This window comes from Rhinopithecus bieti, unplaced genomic scaffold (genome assembly GCF_001698545.2).
Source record: "Rhinopithecus bieti isolate Rb0 unplaced genomic scaffold, ASM169854v2 scaffold_25987, whole genome shotgun sequence".
In the NCBI taxonomy this organism is placed as follows: Eukaryota; Metazoa; Chordata; class Mammalia; order Primates; family Cercopithecidae; genus Rhinopithecus; species Rhinopithecus bieti.
The window spans coordinates 758875-780735 of record NW_016812078.1 but is presented as its reverse complement, the minus strand read 5'-3'; the positions used below and the strand labels follow the sequence as shown (position 1 = coordinate 780735).

Here is a 21861-nt window from a genome sequence, read left to right as displayed (position 1 = left end):
TAACTAGTTATATGAACTAGGATTTTCTCAATGCTGTACAATAAAAAAAAATTAGTCACTGAAGTTACATGAAAATGCAAATGCCAGCAGTCTGTAATTTTATTTTTCATTTCGCTGCATTGTTCTCTGTAAATGTGTTCAATTTGAACTTAAAAATAAAATGTTATGACTTGATCTGTATAAGCAGAAGAGAAAAAAAAAAAAAAAAGTATGACGATAATAACTCCAGCATACACTGGAGTTCCATACACCATTCCCACGATGGGGGATATCTAGCAGGTCCCTACTGGCCCTAACAGAAACTCCCTCACTTCCTCCCCGACCCCCTTAAGTTGTAGGTGAGAGGCAGTGATAGCTGTGGGAAATAGCTTTCTATTTGGTTCAAATAAAGCCTCCAAAATAGAGTGATAATCAATTATCTCATGTTAAACCTGAATATTAGTTCAAATGCCAAAATCAGTCCAGGTGTTCTCTGTTACCTAGGCTGGTCTTGAACTCCTAAGCTCAAGCAATTCTCCTGCCTCAGCCTCACAAAGGGCTCAAAATACAGGCTTGAGCCATTGTGCCTAGCCAAAGTATTCAGAATTTTAGAAGCAACTTACTATATTTTTTCTGAACCACTCAACTGATGTAAACTACCAATAAATGACTACCCAAATGAAACACTTGGTGAAAAATTGAAAACCTTATAATACATGCTATATATGCTTTTTTTTTTTTTTTTTAATGGAGTTCTGATCTTGTCACCCAGGCTGGAGTGCAATGGCAAGATCTTGGTTCACCGCACCACTTCCCAGCTTCAAGCAATTCTCCTGCCTCAGCCTCCCGAGTAGCTGGGATAGCTGGGATTACAGGCATGCAGCACCAAGCCAGATTAATTTTTGTATTTTTAGTACATACAAAAGGGTTTCACCATGTTGGCCAGGCTTGTCTCGAACTCCAGACCTCAAGTAATCCACCCGCCTTGGCTTCCCAAAGTGCTGGGATTACAGGCACAAGTATATGCTTTCAAAGGGTATCCAAGCAAGCTAACTATGGTGATGGAATGTCTCCAGTTCCTCTGAAATACATGTGTTGTCCAGAACTTTGAAGATAGCAATGACTATCCAAGGAGTAGCAATAAGCGTCTAAGACAAATCCATTAGAAATGTGAGGTTAGATAAAGCATCTAAAGGACAGTATATTTAAAAGCTAGTGTAGACTGAAAATAAGAATTTGAGCATGAGCCTGAATTTTGGAAGAAAACCAGCCTTCAAGAAAACAACTAATATATAGCTGACAAACCTATATTAGATGAAGAAGGTGATAAAAATCATTATGTCCTTTATCACACTATGAGTCTAGACATAAACCAATCAGGAGATCTATAATAAAGATTTAATGGAGAAATTTTTATTGATAGTCTTCATATGTGACTACTAGAGGTCTTGTAACATTTCTAAGTAAGCTTAAAGCTAAAGCTTCGGAAGTTCTTATGAGTTTCAGCATCTAAACTGCCCAGCTTCTTGTCTAGTCAAAAGAAGGCTAATTTTATCAGTTTTATACCACAGAATTACAGTACTGACCAATAATTATTTCTGTTAGACCAGGGGGTCTAGGTCCCACAGAGATGAATCCTGTACTATTTGTTTTATTGCTTACATTGCACAACAGAAGATGTATAGATCAGAAAGAAAGAAGTACATTTTCCACATGCAAATAAGGTCACTATGTTTCTCTAAATTTTATAAATTGCATCTATTTTGTTTTTAAGTACAGGTCAAGTGAAGTTCTGCTGCTGCTATGTTCTGCTACTGCATAAGGTACTATGTTTCTGTTAAGAGTACAGTCAAAATAGTTTGTTTCCCCATTTCTATGACTGTTCTAGAACTAAAGTTGGGAGTATACTACTGGCAAAATAGCTCAATCTTTGTGGTACTATAGTTTTTACAAGTTTACTATTTTATTATTTAATATACAGTATTAGACACAAAAGTAACAATTATATCTTGAAATTATTTTGTATAGGAAATATATTTAGAAAAATAATTGAGCCCCTGTCTTATGAAGCTTCTTGTGTACAAAGTTCATGAATAAGCAATAGTTGTTTATAGAGAATGTCTATTATTCTTCAGATTAAGAACATAAAATATTTGGTGCTTTGTAGTAGGTCAGTAAAAATTAAAAAAAATAAAAGGACACAAAATAGTAGGCATTTAAAGTCATCTTTCCATATTGCACAAAAAGCCTGTTAGCATTCCTAACTGTAAAAATATGTGACTTCAAGAACTGAAGTTAAACCATAACTATTTAAAATGTTAGCAGATTGGCCGGGCGCGGTGGCTCAAGCCTGTAATCCCAGCACTTTGGGAGGCCGAGACGGGCGGATCACAAGGTCAGGAGATCGAGACCATCCTGGCTAACACGGTGAAACCCCGTCTCTACTAAAACATACAAAAAAGTAGCCGGGCGACGCGGCAGGTGCCTGTAGTCCCAGCTACTAAGGAGGCTGAGGCAGGAGAATGGCGTAAACCCGGGAGGCGGAGCTTGCAGTGAGCTGAGATGCAGCCACTGCACTTCAGCCTGGGTAACAGAGCGAGACTTCGTCTCAAAAATAAAATAAAATAAAATAAAATAAAATAAAATAAAAGAAAATAAAATAAAATAAAATAAATAAAATAAATAAAATGTTAGCAGATTATCAGATTTATTTCTAATAAAGTTAATGTACCTCAATTCTATTATCTGGTGAAATAACTTTTTCTGGCCTTGAAGGTACAAGTTGGCTTTTGTTGTTTTTGCACTTGTGTCAGTATTTCTTCAGGACTGACATTCTGAAGTGAAATTTCATGATATAAAAAATGTGCTACTGAAATTTTTAAAAGTACATAATAGCTTTCCAAATGGTTCTGTGTCCATTTTTGTCTCTACCAGTTCATGAATATGTATATCAATTCCCCATGGACTCTGCAATATTATATATTATGCATCTTTTAATCTTATTAATTTCTGCTGAGTTGATAGGTGAGAATTACATCTCATCGTTTTAACTGCCCTGCACTTTTAAAGTCTCAGGCCCAAGAAAATACAAAGAAAAGTTCATGTTCACTCTTCAGTTGGCATTTTTGCCTGCAGTTTTATTTTCATTTTATTTTAGAGACAGAGTCTTGCTCTGTCACCCAGGCTGGAGTACAGTGGCATGATCATAAGCTCACTGCAGCCTCAAAATTGTGGGCTCAAGTGATCCTCCCTCTCTCCACCTCAGCCTTCCAAGTAGCTACAGGCACACGCTACCATGCCCAACTAATTCTGTTAAATTTTTTGCAGAGACAGAATCTATATTGCCTAGACTGGTCCTGAACTCTTGGGCTAAAGTGATCCTCCTGCTTTGGCCTCCCAAAGTGCTAGGATTATAGGTGTGAGCCATCCAACCTTGCCTTTGCCAGTATTTTAAAATCTGAACACCTATGCATGGTGCTTACTATGTACACAGTGGTATTCTAAACATTTCTCACCTATTATTTAATATTTATTATCATCACCATGTTACAGATAAGGACCCTGGCTAAATAGCTTACCCAACATTGCTCCGTTAATAAATGGCAGAACCTATATTCCACTCAAGCAGTCTGGTGTCCGTGCGATTAAGACTATGCTGTCTCTCAAAAACTCATCCTAATTACCAAGGCAAGTATTTGTAAGTCTAGGCTATTATTATAAAGTTCGAAATTTGCCTACTTCACATACCAAAGACATAAAGGAGGAATTACAGGGGTTGGCTTCAGAATTTAGGACTTGACCTAAGCTATTCAGAGGGACTCAGAACCAGGCTCTTTCTTGGAGTTTGCTTATAAACCCAGGATCCTAACTGAAAAGCACCTACAATGGTGATAGATGCTCTCTGCTCTACTGTCCCTCAGCTCTTCAAAGCAAGGCAATCCCTTCCGGTAATGCCAATCATTACGGGGAAAGAATCAAAAGATGGTAATTCAGTCTACCCTATATACTCCCAGTAGACTTTATTTGTCCAGAGCTGCTATTTCAATATCTAAGTTCAACATTGTTGGTGTTTTACTTGCTCAACATTTGTCTGGCAGTCACAGAAACTTTCTTTTTTGTTTGTTGTTTTTTTTTCCCCTGAGATGGCATTTCACCCTTGTTGCCCAGACTGGAGTGCAATGGTGTGATCTCAGCTCACTGCAACCTCTGCCTCCTGGGTTCAAGCAATTCTCCTGCCTCAGCCTCCTGAGTAGCCGGGATTACAGGCGCGTGCCACCACGCCCAGCTAATTTTTGTATTTTTAGTAGAGATGTAGTTTCTCTGTGTTGGCCAGGCTGGTCTGGAACTCCTGACCTCAGGTAATCTGCCCGCCTTGGCCTCCCAAAGTGTCTGGATTACAGGCATGAGCCACCGCGCCCGGCCCTTCCTTGTTGTTTGTACTCATTTTTAAAGTTCTTCTAACTTGTATTAGGCCAAATTAATGAAGAAAGGCTGAAGTTTTTTAAATATTAAAAACATTTTAGATCTATACCTAAAGCTAATACACATACTATAATGATGCAGTCTCCTCACATGAGGTGATTTTCTGAGACTAACTGGTTTTTAAGTGGGAAGGGTTTTGTCTTCCAGAATTTTGTATGATGGTGGCATAAACACTGGAAGGTTAACTCTCAAGGTCTAATCCTCAAGGTTTTGAATTCCATCATTTTCCACAGGAAAACAAAAGGAAAATCCACCAAGTTCTTGGTTTGTATTTTGCAGCACATTTGAAGGAATTTTAGGAACTGAAATACCACCAAACAAATAAACAAAAAGTATAACACAATCAGTACTTAGTAAAACATCTCACATTTCCATAAGAGAATTCAGTTACTGTTCTTTTTCCTTAAATGGCTTTGAGCATTGTGTTGCTGTTTGCATAAGACTGTTTACTAACCTGATTGTTTTCACAGACTTGGGACGCTTAGATCTTTGAACGTTCCAGCAAACATTCAATTTGGTGTCAGTTTGACATTAAGATATACTCCTTATGCAGCTCTACTCTATATTTCACAGTGTGATCAGTTAATCTACTTTGATTCTATTTTTATAAATCTAAATAATCTCCCTATTGTTTTGGAAAAAACTCTCCAACAGCTTTTCCCCCCCTCTGCTCCCACACCACAGCAATCAACACAGAAGACAACTTCTGTAACCAAATCGGGAGGGGAGGGGTTCTCTCCACCACCAGGTGAGCAATCAGTTCTGCAGTGGACACCAACTGGGTGTCCTTCAATTCAATTCTAACACTATCTACCTGGAGATAGCGTCAGGTTGAGGGCTCAGGCCTCAAGACTGCCCCCTCAACACCAGTTGCAAGTCTGGGCCTCAGGAACTTCTGACCGACAAACTTGAAAAGTTGGGATTCTCACAAACTCGTCTTTGCTGGAGCAGCTCACAGAACTCAGGGAAAACATGTTCACCAGTTTATTATAGAGGATATTACTAAGGATATAGATGAAGAGATGTGTAGGGCGAGGTATGGGAGAAAGGATGTGTCTATCAAGTACCATGCACTATGCTAGGTACTAGAAATATAGTGAGAAGTAGAACAGCCTTTGAGCTTAAATGGCCTCCCACTCCTTAGTCTACTGAAATAGTCACCTAATGCTTTATTCCCAAATGCTTGTCTAGCTGCATCGTGAAGGGCATTCAACATTTCAAATTCCTAGACCTCACTAGGAATTTGAATCTGTAAATTTTGATTCAGTAGATCTAAGTCAGGATCCCAAAATCTGAGTTTTTAAAAACTCCCAAGATGCATATGATACTTAAGTTTGGGAACCACTAGCTGATCATTATTGCCAACCACTGTTACTCTGCTTTAATTTCTTTCTGAAACCATCACCATAAAGATCCTTCCGAAGTAAAGAAATTTGGTATTATGGCCTGATTAAAATCCCATTAAATGTACACAGGACAAGGTCTAATTATTTTAAAAGAAAGCCCTCCCTTACCTAGTTCCCTGTCCCTCTTTATCCTCATCATTTTCCACATTCTTCAGTCACACTGCAGTTACTCAAAAGCACCACAGTATTTCCTTTCTGGCTTGCTTACTCTACTCCTTCTGCTTGGGGTACCCTTCCCAATATCTGGCTTGATAAATTTATGAGAGAAACTTTTAAAGATTTAATGCAAACATCATTTTGTTTCTGTTTTTTTTTTCCCTGTGTTCCAGAACTGGTCCTCTCTGGTAGAACTGATCACTCTAGTTATTTGGCTATATTAATCTTCCTTTACAACCCTTAAAAATTCTTGGGGGCAGGAAACTGTCACACATTCATCTTTGTCTTCTCAGTAGTGATGTGCCTAAGTTTGACTTTGACATATTTGGCCCAAATCTGCTATGACTTTGATTTCTCTCACAGGACAAGTTGACTGCCCTTTCAACATTTTTTTTTTTTTTGGAATCTCTGATTTGTGCTTTATTAGTGCTCCTAATCATAATTAACCAGCATATCAATGTTAGTACTATTAAATAAACATACTATTTGAATTAACTACAATTATCTGGATATGCATTTTCAAGTATAAGCAAGCATACTAGATATAAGTTACAGTGAAAATCTTACATTCTTTTGTCTCTCTGTTTCTTTGCACCCCTGTAGTCTTTTCCTGTGACAGCAACTAGAATAATCCTTTTAACAAGAAATCAAGTCGTATCACTCCTCTCTGCTTAAAATGGTTTTTGCCCCATTTAGAGTAAACACCAAAGCCCTTCCAGTAGTCCATATGGGCCTCCACAATGGCCTCATTACCTCTTTGATCTCATCTTCTACCACTTTGCCCCCTTTGCTCATTCTATTCGAACCATACTAGCCTCCTTACAGTTCCTTAAAACACTTCACACACACTGCCTCCTAGGGCCTTTGCACTAGTTGTTCCCCTTGCTACCCTAAATACCTAAGAGGCTTGCTTTTCCACCTTTTTCAAGTCTTTGTCCCAGTCTCACCATTATTGAGATTCCCTGATCACTGCCTCCATCTTGATCCTCTTGCCCTGCTCTATTTTTATGAAAGCCTAAGTACGTATCTTACTTGTTTACTTATTTTCTACCCCACCAATCCACACCTACACTGGAAAGTAAGTTCCACAAAGGTGGAGACTTTTGTCTATTTTGTTCAATGAACATCCCAAGCACCTAGAACAGTTTCTGACACATAAGAAGTATTCAGTTATGTGCTGGCTGAATGTATGAATTAATAAGTTGAGATTCGATCACTAGTTGAAATATAAATATATATTTTTGCAAGAATAAATGCTACAATAACTGATTATGACAGCTAATGTTGTGTACAAAAACAACCATGTATTCATCTAGCCAAGTTCCTGGCACAGAAAAGCAGCTTAGTAAATGTTAACAAATGAATCGTGGAATAAATGTGAACATAGGGAAACACAGGCATTAGCCACAAGGTAAATATCACAGCCAGCAGTGTCATCTTCCTGAAGTAGAAAAAAACAGCTACTAATTAAAACAATCACCCAACAGTATAACAATGAAAAGTATCACCATAAACCAAGGCAAGTAAGTGATCTTGTTAGGAAACAGATTTAGAGGTGTATAAAGAGAGCTAAGAAACCTGAATGCCAATTTGCTGAAAAGAGGTTCAGTGTTTAAGATTAGTTCCCTTATCGCTTTCATCTACACTCATGTCTTTTACTGTTTTGTCCTAAGCTAATGTGGTCAGGAAAATGTATGAGTTTTATAGTTAATGTTCTTAACCAATTAAGTTATTAGCCAGGTGTAATAGTGCACTCCTGTAGTCCCAGCTACTCAGGAGGCTGAGGCAGGAGGATTATTTGTGCCCAGGAGTTCAAGGCTGCAGTGAGCTGTGATTGTGCCACTGCACTCCAGACAGAGCAAGACCCTGTCTCAAAAAAAAAGAAAGGAACACTTAAACATCTTTATCATCTTTACGTCTTCCAAACCCATGCAGAAATAGGAGTTTACTAACTTTGGTTTCCACAGGCTTTTTCAAGAAAGTGCTGTCATGAAGTTTTCATTAAGTTGATACCTAATCCTATTGCCTTTTTTTTTTTTTGAGACAGTCTCGCACTGTTGCCCAAAGCTGAAGTGCAGTGGTACGATCTCCGCTCACTGCAACCTCCACTTCCCGGGTTCAAGCGATTCTCCTGCCTCAGCCTCCTGAGTAGCTGGGATTACAGGTGCCTGCCACTACGCCCAGATAATTTTTTGTATTTTTAGTAGAGACAGGGTTTCACTATGTTGGCCAGGCTGGTCTCCAACTCCTGACTTCGTGATCCACCTGCCTCGGCCTCCCAAAGTGCTGGGATTACAGGCGTGAGCCACCGTGCTTGGCCAGTTTTGTTTTTTTAAGGAGGGTTACTTTTAGACAAGTATTTTATATGTATTATTGGAAGTATTATTAGGATCTGTTGTTACATTTTCTACCTAGTAATTGTTGCAAAACCAGAATACTTAAAACATCACATGTAATTTTTTTAAAACTCTATCTCTACTTAATGGAAAAAATAGCAAAAACTTGACATTTCAAATTAAATATAAATTACATTTTCAAGACAGCTAGCAATCTATTATTTTGTCTGGGAAAATGTCTTCTGAATTCTAATCAATAAACTTTAAAAATCAACCTTTAGGATACCCACATGTTAGAGAATGTTATTGATGTATTCAACAAATATTTCTTGATCACCTTCTATGAGTGTAACACTGTTCCTAGAACAGGACATGGTGCAATAAACAAAAGAGACCAAGCCCCTACCTTCACGGAGGTTATCTTATGGAACAAATGTATTTTTACATTGCTTGTTGTTATCCAGCAATGTTTTACCAGGGTCAATCCCTAACTGACAAAACACGTCACAGAAATTGTCTTTCCATTAAACCAGTTACCATAAAATTTCAGGATAAAAGCAAAGTCTATAAAAATTAATCTTCGCTTATACTAGATGCTACAATATAGTATTATATGAAAAGAGCAAGCTATACAAAAAAATTGAGTATGATTCCACTCCTATGTGTAATGTATGTGTACAAATATAACCATATGTAGCTATACACACATATATTTAACTCATAGATGCACAGATAAAACCAAAATACAGTGATATACAGTGTTAGCAAAGTTTACAAATATTAACAATACTACTTTCAAGACGTCAGGATCACAAATTTTTTGTAATTTATTTTAACAAAATTTCACCATGAACTGACACTATCACTGTACCTCCATTTGTCAGAAAACTCTGAAAGAAGTAGTAATCTAACTTGAACTATCATATTTCTTTCCTACTGTATATCCTAAAGAAAAGTATAGACTGAACAGACAATATAATTCAGTATCTTCAGTTTCTCATGTTAACCTAATTTTCAAATTTTGAAAATTCTGTATAATTAATTTGAAATTCAAAAAAACAGATGAAATGGTTTGTTTATAAAGAAAAATGTTCAGAATGTATATACTTATTATTTTTGAAAGCAACGTAAATTTCTTGTTCTTAGATCATCATTATCTGAATGGCATGGACATCTCTCTTAAAATTATCTATAATTAAGAAAGATGGATTTATTCACCTTCAATAACCTCACAAATCTTATTTTAAATGTGATTTTCTAATGCAGTAAAATAAACGGGGAAAAGAATCTGTTTTAATTGGAGGGCATTATTCTGTGAAAATGAAATCTATATCACATCTGAAATAGCCATAATGTGTAAATTTTTCATTTACATGTTAATTACATTTATTAAGTAGCTAATACTTTTCCATGTGTTTACATTAACATGTATTGAAATGTTATTTGTAAGAAGATTGTGCTTTTTGTTTTTAGATTATTCCTGACTGGTGATATAAATGAAATCTTTCCTGGTCCAGAATTGGTGTTGAGCCTCTCAACAAATCTTTGAGCCCTGATTATATATATTATATTGTACCGGGTGCAGTGGCTCATGCCTGTAATCCCAGCACTTTGGGAGGCTGAGGCGGGCAGATCACCTGAGGTCAGGAGTTTGAGACCAGCCTGACCAACATGGAGAAACCCCATCTCTTCTGAAAATACAAAATTAGCCTTGCATGGTGCCACATGCCTGTAACCCCAGCTACTCGGGAGGCTGAGGCAGGAGAATCAATTGAACCCAGGAGACGAAGGTTGTGGTGAGCTGAGATTGTACCATTGCACACCAGTCTGGGCAACAAGAGCGAAACTCCGTCTCAAAAAGTACTGTGCTAGATAAATAAAACAACAACAAAAATGTGTATGTAAAGTTTTTACTCTAAGATGAAGGTTCTCAAATGTCAGTTTGCATCACAGTCCCCTGGAGGAATTCTCAAAACACAGAATGCTGAGCTTACTTCCAGAGTTTCTGATTTACAAAATCTGAATGGAGCCTGAGAATGTGCATTTCTAATGAGTTAGTAGGTGTTACCAATGATGATGATCTGGGGGCCACTCTGAGCCCTCTGCTCTAAGAAAATACTTACGTGTTCTTCAAAAATGCCCAAAGAAGTAAAAGAGCAACACTCAAAACTAGTTTGTTACATACTTTCCTCTTTAAAAAACCTATCCAAATGCTTTACAAATACAGGAAATATATCCACCTCCTAAGACATTAATACTACCACATACTTAGAACTTAGTAATTATAAAATACATTAACTACACTGACTAGACTATTGAATGGTTGACCTGTGGTATATATCCACAATCATCAATAGAACTTCTTCCCCCAAATATAGAAGGCCAAATCCCAACCCTGGAAATTCAAATTATAGGCTTGGCACATCTGTTTAAAAAATAATATCAACATAATCCTGATGAGCACTCTTAGCTGTTTAAAGTCTATGTTTCATCTGTGAGTGCTTGTAAAATTTACAGATCCCTGAGTTCCATCCCAAAATTACCAAATCAGAATCTCTGGGGAATGGGTCCCTGGGAATCCATAGAGCAACTAAACACTCAGGTGATTAAACCACGGAAGTTTGAGAAACATTAGCACATCTTAAAGCAAAAGCTTAACAAGTAGGCCAGCAAATTTTGAAAAACGAGAATAATTTATTTTTGTCTATAACTAAATACACATCCTATAATATACCATGTTTGTCAGGCGAAACACTGAATATAGTGGGTTTGACAATACTATGTAATGTGAGGTACAATTGCTAAGAGTAAGAAGCTAGCAGTAAAACTCGATAAACTAGCAAGAACAAGTGTGTGTTTAGTAAAACTTTGCCTTAAACATGTAAATGCATGAGTAGAGTTCAAAGATGACCTAATGAAGAATGTGGCAACTCAATTTTTTTCAGTTATCTGAAACAATTTTTTAAAAGTCACCTTTTAATACCTTCATGAATGCCACAAACATTCAAGAGTTAAGAATCACTGTTCATGGTTGAGAGCTGTGTATCACTGACTTTTCCCAAATTACCTACTCTATCACTCTTCTGTCTTTGCATTGCTTCCTTCTCAGCTTGTAAATCCTTTTCTTTCTGTTTCCCTTATTTATATGCTCTTAGATGGTAACAGATCTAAGACTAGAACCTAAGAAGGTCGGTGACCCTAAACTTTGTGTGTATGTAGAAGAATGTGTCCTTGAAATAACTATTTGCTTAAACATAATAGAAGATGCATAAGTAATAATAAAGCATTTACATAACAGGAAAAAACACATGTCGAAATAAGGATATGTAATAGAAAGCATACCCTAAAGACTTCTTCTGTTAAATATTCAGCTCTAAACCTTGACCATGATGAAGATTCTGGAAATGACAAAGGAGCAGCTCTCCTAAAGCAAGAAGTCTCTGTTTTCCAACTATACTAATCCAGCCTACCCAATATTACCAAATAAATTTTCCCAAGTGACCTTCTGATCCTGTTTCTTTGTCTTTAAAAAGGGTTAGGTAACACTGTTAGTATGTGGCAGATCTCAGATTCCACCTGAGAATCTCCACCCTTTCCCCATTTTAATATGAAGCCCCAATTTTAATATGGCCCATGCCTTTCCACAAATCAGATGCTCAATATATAATTTTTGAATTAAAAGATTCAAGAAATTTGGAACTTTTTAAGAATAGAAGGAGAAACATGATAGCTACCCTCAGATATCTGAAAAGGATATCACACAAAAGGCAGATCTGGTAACTTATGCAACTCCAGAGAGTAATAAATAGGAATTACAACATGGCAGTGCTTTGTTTAATAGAGTTAAAGCAGTGTCAAAGTTACATTCTATGAGAATTTTTAAAACTGTGTTTTCATTTTGATGGCATTGTAAAAATTATTCAAGAAATATCCCTTCCTCCATATACAGCGAAGGCTTTGACTACTGGTTTGACACTATAACCATTTAAATATTTTAACTATGTTAGCTACAAAGGCAGGCAATATCCAACTTTCCTCTACTAACAAGTTAAAAGACATTTAATGAGATTCTGGACACAAAGAACATGGAAATGTAAGCTTTCTTAATTTCCCCTCCTTTAACATCCCAAATAAATAGCTTTGAGAACATGTTTCTTCCTTTAGTATTACCACTATGGAAAATTATTTTAGAATAACATGTCTATACATAAACCAGTATTTAGCCTGCAAAGGCCAGATTTTCATGGAAAAAAAAAACAAAGTAAAGGAAAAGCATCAGTAACTATTCTACCACTATTATTTACTCACTGGTGATGAATAGCCTTCATCAGATTAACCCAAAGAAGGCTTGCTGAAAACAATGCTGTAAACAATGCTGAAAACAACAAATATTATAATATTATGAATATAGGGTTAGTTTCTACTTAATTAAGCCCTTACTTTTTGCCAAGAGCTGTTCTGAGTGTTTCGTATGAGTTGATATATCATTTCATTCTCATAACAATCCTATAAGGCAATTATTCTTATCATCCCAATAAAGCAACTTGTGTAAGATCACACAGTAGAGCTAAAAGTTCTAGAAAAATGTGCGATCTTAACACTTACTTAGTAAAGGATCATCTTTTCCTTGAGATGAAAACCCTAACCCATAGAAGAAATACTCAACTTCCCAAAAGTCATGACAAGAAGAGTTGCAGAATGACTATACTTGGTAGAAAACTATAGAATATGAATTCAAATGACTTGCAACAAAAACTCATTACCCATTAATTACAATGGTAGCACTGATCAAGAGTTCTGTGTATAATAAGATAATACTCTACAAGACAATCAAATATGCTACAATAAGATATATTTGACTTATGTAATCAGGGAACTCCTTTCACATGGCCAAGTAGGGCAAACAGGTATTCTTCCAGGAAACTGATATACAGACACTAGAAGAGAGAGGGTTTTTTTTCCACATTTTTGTTTTCATTACAAACTGTAAGGCTGCAGGTATGGGGATGCTAGCCGTCCTCTTCCACACCATACAGACAGCCTGTCAGTGGCAGAATAAGGCCAGCATGCAAATACAGCAAAGGTATACAAGCCAAGTAATATCAAGACAAAAGTCAGGGACTATTACACTCGGAGATCATTTAAGACTCTAGATTTGTCTCTTAAACCAAAACTAGATTGTGTTAGCCAATGACTACATTTTCCCCTCTTAAACTAGATTGAGTTGTATTTTGTTACTTGCAATAAAAAGAATCCTAATATACTTATCAAACTGCCATGTTTCAAATTTAAAACTTTAATGATGATAAAGTTCAAGAAAATGACACTCTAAAATACAACTAGGTCAAACTTTCTAGAAGATAAACAGGCAATTATATTGAAAGCTTTAAAATAGATACTTTTTGACCCTGCAATTCTACCTCTTCGAATTTATTATTAAGAAAGAACCATGGGGCCAGGCATGGTGGCTCACGCCTGTATAATCCCAGTGCTTTTCTCACTTTTTTGAGGATAGGTTTGATAAAAAGGCAATAATGGTAAAATACACTATATCCAAAATCTAGAGAGTATTAACAGCCATATACTATGTAAGTACCCAACATTAATATTATCTAATTTAACCATCACCACAATCCTACAAAATTCTGAGACCCTCACTATTTAGACGGAAAAAAATGTAGATGTAAATGTTTAAAAGCAGGTTAAAACAGTACTCATTCCCTAATCCTACAGTTATTAATATACATATGTAACACAGAATTGAGAAATAGTAGACAATGGTCTACTATTCATGGTGAAATAGCAGGTGATTTTTATTTCTTTGTGCACCTGTGTAGTTTTTTAATTTTTTCCTCCAAAATTTTTAAATTTCATTAAACATTAAAATAGTTTAGCCAAATCAAATGATTGTAAACACACTCAAGGAACTCCTATTTAAATGGTATTCTATTATAAAGCAAAGAGAATAATCAATGCTCTTCTATTATAAAGCAAAGAAAATAATCAAGCCCCAACCTTACTATAAAAGTAATAGAATTTAAATATCTATATTTTAAAAAGTCAAAGGAGATTCTATAACTTTCTTCTTACCAATCAATGAATCTCAGAGAGACAGGGAACTAAAGAATTAAAACATTCTTTTTAATTTTTTTTTTGAGACAGCATCTCACTGTCGTCAGGCTGGAGTGCAGTGGCACGATCTTGGCTCACTGCAACCTCTGCCTCCCAGGTTCAAGCGATTCTCCTGCCTCAGCCTCCTGAGTAGCTGGGATTACAGGCATGTACCACCACACCTGGCTTTTTCTCTTTCTTTTTTTTATTTTTAGTAGAGACGGAGCTTCTCTGCGTTGGTTGGGCTTGTCTTGAACTCCCAACCTCAGGTGATTCACCTGCCCCGGCCTCCCAAAGTGCTGGGATTACAGGCAGGAGACACCACGCCGGGCCGACAATATTTCTAAAGAAACCTTTTAAAAACCTGCATTCTCTCTGTTCATCCAATTATTCAATCATTGTCTCATTTGTTAATTCAAATACTTATTAAGAGCTCACTGTGTACACCACGTACCAGTATTCACACCACAGATTTCTTTTTTTATTTGTTTGAAACAGGGTCTTGCTCTGTCACCCAGGCTGGAGCGCAATGGGGTGATCTTGGCTCACTGCAACCTCTGCCTCCTGGGTTCAAGCAATTCTCCTGCCTCAGCCTCCTAAGTAGCTGGGATTACAGACGCCCACCACCATGCCTGGCTAATTTTTGGTATTTTTAGTAGAGATGGGGTTTCCCCGTGTTGGCCAGGCTGGTCTCGAACTCCTGACCTCAGGTGATCCATCCGCCTTGGCATCCCCAAGTACTGGGATTGCAAGCGTGAGCCACCGCGTCCAGCCCACAAATTTCAAATTCAGTCTACTTGGGATTTTGTCCAATGAAACCTACCCAGTTTTATAATGGAAAGGGGGAAGGTAGAAATCATTTTAAAGAAATTTGCTTAACATCTGAATTTACAAGACTCTTAACAATAGAAACATATCCCAACCCTCAAAGACTTCAACTTTCACCTTTAAACCTTATGTTTCTTTTAACCATAGTATTTTCAGCTGGAAAACAAACCCTCCCAAACTACTTGGAAAAAAAAAGGGGGGAGAAACACAGGGGACCTGTCCTTAATGAGTGAAAACTGCAATATTAAATAGTAGACACTTTTTAATTAATTTGCCTAAATACATTGTGACTTTTCAAACAAGCGAAGAACTACATACAGTAAGCTATGTTCCATCACTACATTTTTGCATTTATAAGACAATCATAAGACAACATATGATTCAAAATCATATGTTGAAATAATCTTTATGGTTAAAACTGTAACCGGTTAAGGTGAAATTTTAAAATAAACACTCATAAATAACAGTTGAGATCACCAGAACAGCTAAAAGCTAACATCTTGGGAACAGTTTTAATAAAAATAATTATTTCAATTATTGTTTTAAATCTTAGAGAACAAATTTCCCAATTAAATTGGGATTTATCAACAATAGAACAGATGTACACTATTTTACCCAAAAGTGTTTCTGTGAAAAGTACTGGCAGAGCAAATCTAAGTCACTAGAAAATTGAATTCTCATTTTAGAGGTACTTAATATTTTCTTTCTGCAAAAGCTTCCACTGGCAAACTGTAGTTAGCTTTCAGCTGGTTATCCACAAACAAGCCCTTAAAAACGATCACTTCAACATATTAGATGGCTACCACTTCAACATATTAGATGGCTACCACTTCAACATATTAGATGGCTGAGAGAGAGAGAAAGAGAAAGAAGAGAAGGAAGGAAAGAAAGAAAACAAGTGTTTAGAAGGATGTGGAGAAATAGGAACCCTTGTGCACTATTGGTGGGAATGTAAACTGGTGAAACTGCTATAGAAAACAATATGGTGGTTCCTTGAAAATTAAAAAGGGTTACCATATGATCCAGCTTCCCTCTTCTGGATATATATCCAAAAAAAAAGTGAAAGTTTAAGAGAGATTTGCAGACTCATGTTCATAGCAGCACAATAACCAAGATGTGGAAGCAACCCAAGTGTCCATTGCTAAGATGAATGGAGAAACAAAATATGGTACATATAATGGAATATTGCTCAGACTCAAAAAGGAAGAAAATTCTGACACATGCTACAATATGGATGAACCTTGAGAACATTACACTAAGTGAAATAAGCCCATCACAAAAATATTAAAACCCTATGATTCTATTTATATGAGGCATCTAGAGTAGTTAAATTTGCAGAAACAAAAAGTAAAATGGTGGTTGCCAGAGGCTGAGGAGAGGGGGAAACTGGGAGTTGTTTAAAGGGTATATTTCAGCTTTGCAAGATGAAAAAGTTCTGGAAGTTAGTTGCACAATGTGAATGTACCTAACACTAATGAACAGTACACTTAGAAATAGTTAAGATGGTAAATTTTATGTTAATATTTTAAACTACAATTTTAAAAACAATCAAAAGCTATAAGAAAAAAGCCATGAGGTAATCACAATTTTGTTTTGACGAAACAAACATTTTAATTTTGTTTTAGAAATTGTGATTTTCTCTAAAGGGATGTCTGGCAAATAGATAAGGGTTTATAAATTTCTACTGCAGAAAACATGAACATTAATACTCAATGCATATACAAAACAGTTAATTCTTGATGTGTCAAGAGACCAAAAGATATAATTATTTTTAAAATTCCAAAGCCTATAGTTAATTTAAACATTCTCACCATATTTTTACCAAAAATACTGAGCAACAAGAAGTTTGGCTTGTCTTAGTTTCAAATTCTCTTTCTAACCTCCCAGAGTTAAGCAGAAAACACATACACACACTGGGTAAAATCCACCCACTGGATAACTAGTCACAAAGTTTAAAAAATCAATTTCTTGATCGGAAACTCATCCAACACCACATTTAAATTTAGATTATTTTCTCTTGGTTAAGAAACAGACTTGTGTTAATCTTAGAAAAAGGGATACAGTATTTCAAGTATCTAAATTTTAAAAATTATATATTAAGAGAAGGCATCTATGAATACACGATTTAACCCAAATCTTTAACATCCATGCACATCAATTTTTAATTTCACCACCAAACATAATAAACTATTTTGAGTTCTTCAGAAAAAAAAAAAAAAAATCAGTCAAGAGACTAATTAATCCCCCTCAGCTTTCTATACACCACTCTTGACATACAAGAATAGAATGTAACCACAAAATCTAAACCCTGAGCCCAGACACCATTAGAGCCACAGACAATGGCATTAAAAGGAAAGACAATGGAAGTTAACAGGTAGAAAGGCTGACATTCTCCAAACCGCATAAGATGCTCTAAAATAACTTGATAGTTCAGTAAATACACACGTGTGGAAGAGTGCACTAATATAGACTTCACACAAATTGAGCCACAAAACAGACTAGTAAGGCAAGCTTTAAGTCTTGCCTTTAGATGGAACTCAATGGTCTTAACTCTGGAGAAATTCAGAAGCAAAGGACAGTTTTTCTACCATGTAGCTGCTTTACTGAGAATATTTTATCAACTCATTATCTTTCACAAAGGTTAATTTTTACAAAATTGTCTAAACTTTGGCATCAAGACAAAAAATGTTTTAAGTTACTGCCAGTACTAAGACTGCAGTGTCTTGCACATATCTTGCTTAAATCAACAGTAAGACTAGAATACTGTGTATGTTTGACTCTACATACACAGTATGTAAGTCCAGAGTAAACTCAAAGTACTCTATTTGGGGAGAAAACACAGGGGTGAGGAATTGTGAAGGAGGAGGCCTGGAGTAGAGAGTAGATCAGATGCTCAAGAAAAATAACTGATACTAGGTGTCAATATAACCCAAGGATGTACTCTTTTGCCCATTTCAACAGGAAAAAAACCCTTTTCAAGCTCTGGATCCAATGTTAGTCTTTTCACTTTCAGGAGATAGAAAACATGCATGAAGACACAGAAAAGAAACTAAAGGAAATAGCTGGAAGGACTAGGAAAAAAAAATTTTAAGAGTTATGGAAGTTCAAACAAGAATTTTAACAGGTAACATCTATTTTCAAGTACACAGTGTCACCAAGACTCCTGCAATGGGCTAAGTGCTTCACAAGCATTATCTCATTTAACCTTTACAATAACTGCTCAGATGGCTGGTATTCTTATCACTTCAAAAGGAGGAAAGAGGCTCAGAGGCATTCAGTAACTTGCTCAAGCTCACAAGTGAAGGGCTGGGACCCTTAACTCAGAGGTATCTGCCTCCACATCCTATGCTCTTAACCACTATATACTGCTTCCTCAAACAAAAGGACAATCAAAATAGAAATATAAGGAGAAAAGTTTGCTAATAAATGACAGAGCTTCTTGACTTTTAATGGCCAAAGTTAATGAAGGAAATTAAGGAATATCTATTCTCATAAATTTTACTTTAATGATTCAGTAATTATTTCTTTTAGAAAACGTTGAAGGAGTCTGGCCTGAAGCCTGAAACAGAATCATTACTCTCTTGACATTCTCTTAAAAATCTAAAAATCAAAACACATGTGCTATTAAGTAAGTTCAGTCCCTATAACTAGGAGGCAACATGAAATGTCCTATGTTAAATCTAAAATATCATAACTATACCCATTTTCTATTCTGATTTCTTCCAATTCTTCAGGTTGAGTTTCCTAGACTTTCTTTTAAAAAGACAAATTTGTTTCCCAAACTCTGACATTGGGAATTCATTTAAAATGAAAAAAAAAATTGCATGAAGAAAATCCCCATCCCTCAAACTCTCAGTTATCTTTCAAAAAACTGTAAATTAGTTAGAAAAGGTCATCTATTATAAACAGCATCTAAAAATGCTGAGTACCCACCACTTATTAAGTGTTTAACTTAATTTTTCAGTTATATCAAGAACTTCTATATTAAGAAATGAATCCATCCAACCCAAGGTTGTTAAGTTTTCAAATGAGAAAATTTTGAAAGTAACAGATAAGCTGAGGAAAATCTAAGAACTCATTTAGAATTGGGGCTGAAAAGTAGCTAATTTATTCATTCATTCATTTCAAAACTTCTGATATTCTGAACTGATGAATGGCAAAGAAATGACTTCGATACTGTATATAAAAAGGAATTGATTGGTGCATAATTTAATACATTGTATTAAGTATGATTCAATATATATAAGGATAGAAAACTGGCACTACACAGAGGTAATCTGCCGCTTTATCATTTCATCAAAAGCACTGTAATCACCTCCGCAAAATAAACTGCAATCAATTCCTGGTAACTCTTGGAATGAATTTAAACCTGTTTGCTCACTTTTTGAATTTTGTAAGTGCCTTCTCTGGTGTACACAAACTGAGAATTTAATATTCTATTGAAGAAGGACCAGGAGAAGGGATCTACAAAAGAGCAAGAATATAAACAAGTTTATCTTCTGCTGATACTGATTAGGGAAATTAATCTCTCTGCCAGAAGAGTGGAAGGATTTAAGAGCAAGCCAGTCTACTAACCAAAACTCTTACTCTAAATCTTCAATTCCTTAAATGATTTCCTTAAAAGTTAAAATACCAAAGTGGACAAAATTGTGTGTGTGTTGGGGGATGGCGGAGTCCGCTCTTAATACCAGTGGTCCAACTCACAATTCTTAATCTCTAATGTACCCCTTAGGCTCAGACTTCAAGGTGATTTATAAAACTTGCATTAAGTTCTAACCGAGTGATTAACTTACTTTGGATATATGTTGAAGGTTTTCCTTTAATATACTTCAATTTCAGGAAAATGAGACAGAGTTCGAAAATTTTTGCAACATTTTAGTGCCGCATTTCATTCACTCATCATATACTTTTTTCAGTATCATTAAAACTGTCTGCCTACATTTAACCAGCCCCTACATTTTCATTATTTGAAGAATGAGTGAGGCATGTATTCATTTATACTATCTGCGTTCTCGTGACAGGTTATATGAACTCATGTATCCAATTCTAAAGTTCTCTTTAAAATGTTGCTATTTCTCTAAATTCCCATTACTCTGACTCTCAGTCTAGGCAACTTTTTTTAAGGCGCTTAAAACGAAACAAAACCTGCACGTGCAAACTAAAAAGTTCGCATCTTAAGGCCATCGCGGCAAATCCCTAGGATGCACAAAGGCAAAGACACCCGCGACGGCTGGACAACTACAGGACAAGATTGCATCCGACCACGCGAGTCCCTCAGTCGGGAATTCAGGGCCCCAAGCCCACTAGCAAGCCAGGACCAGCGTGCAGGGTCCGCCCCAGGGCCGAGTTTTCAATGGAACCGGAGAGGATGGGGGCGGGAAGGAGCGGAAGCTCCGGGTGCAAACCGCGGCTACGGAGCTGCAGCTCATTTCTCTTCCCGGGGTTTTCGGGCTGGGTAAAGTCCCCTCCGGATGCGGCCACAGAGCAGGCTGGGTTTCTGAGGCGGGTAGGTGGGCGGCGCGAGGCCCCCACGGCCGGCGGGGAGGGCAAGCAGGGCTCAGATCCCGGCCCCTGAAAGCACTTTCGAGGCGTCTCCCACCCCCCACGACAAGATGGCGACGTGGACAGCGGGGGAGCCCGGCCGGCGAGGTTGGGGGAAAGAGAGGGGAGGGGAGAAGCCGCAGAAACAAAAGGCTGCCCCTCCACCCCAGGAACGCCGAGGCCGGCCCGGGAGCCCAGGGCGGGACGGCGGGTGGGGCGCCGGCGGCCGGCCGAGGGAATGGGCTTACTTTTTCTTGTCGTTCGCGCCGCCGGCGCCCTCCATGGTGAATCGGTTCCCGCGATGCCTTCACGCCGGGCGGCCCCCAGGCTCGCTCCGGCCTAAGCGCTGGCTCCCTCCACACGCGGAGAGAGAAGGCAAGGCAAGTCCAGAGGTGGGGGTGCGAGGCGGGAAACACCTCGTGAGACCAGAAGCAGGAGAAGCGGGCGGTAATCGCCGAAATCCGGGCCCGTCTCCGAACCTCTCCTCAGGTGGCTTGTCAGGGCCCAGCCCGACGCACTGGCCGAAGCGACGGCGAGGGTGATCCTCTTGTCCCCTCAGACGAGGCAGCACTGTGCACTGAGGAGCTGAGGCAGCGTCAGGGGGCGGGCAAGGGCGGAGGCGCGCTTGGGCGCGCAGGGAGGGGAGAGGGGCGGGAGCGCGCCCGCTCGCCTGCCCAGGCCGGCGCGCGCTCCCGCAGGCCCGCCTCACCTGAGGTGGAGGCGGGTTCCTCGAGAGCCAATGGCGAGCCACGCAGGCGGCCAGCCCACGTCGCTCTCAGCCAATCAGGAGGCGGTCAGCTGAGGCACAGCTGGGACGCGCTGCGGCGCTCACGTGGTAGTCTGTGTTTAGCGGCGGAGGAAAGAGAAAGGAGGTGGGGGCGCGGCTCAGCGCGGGTTTGGGGACTCTGCGCCTTCCCCTAAGGAAGGCGGTGCCCGGCTTTGGGAGGCGCTGCTGAGAAGGGGTTTCGGTTGCCTGGTCCCAAACCTGCATCATATTTTCCTACTCTTCGTGCAGTAATGTA

The 21861-nt window shown here is 38.0% G+C and overlaps 1 protein-coding gene across 1 annotated transcript in view; it reads right to left on the bottom strand.

The window, feature by feature from the left end:
* Nucleotides 1-21577, bottom strand: part of HIF1A (hypoxia inducible factor 1 subunit alpha) — a 52112-nt gene extending 30535 nt beyond the window's left edge. Inside the window, 1 exon segment of the mRNA XM_017895544.1 lies at nt 21088-21577. Within this exon segment, the coding sequence (XP_017751033.1) occupies nt 21088-21122 (35 nt within the window). The 5' untranslated portion in view covers nt 21123-21577.
* Between the last annotated feature and the right edge of the window lie 284 nt (nt 21578-21861).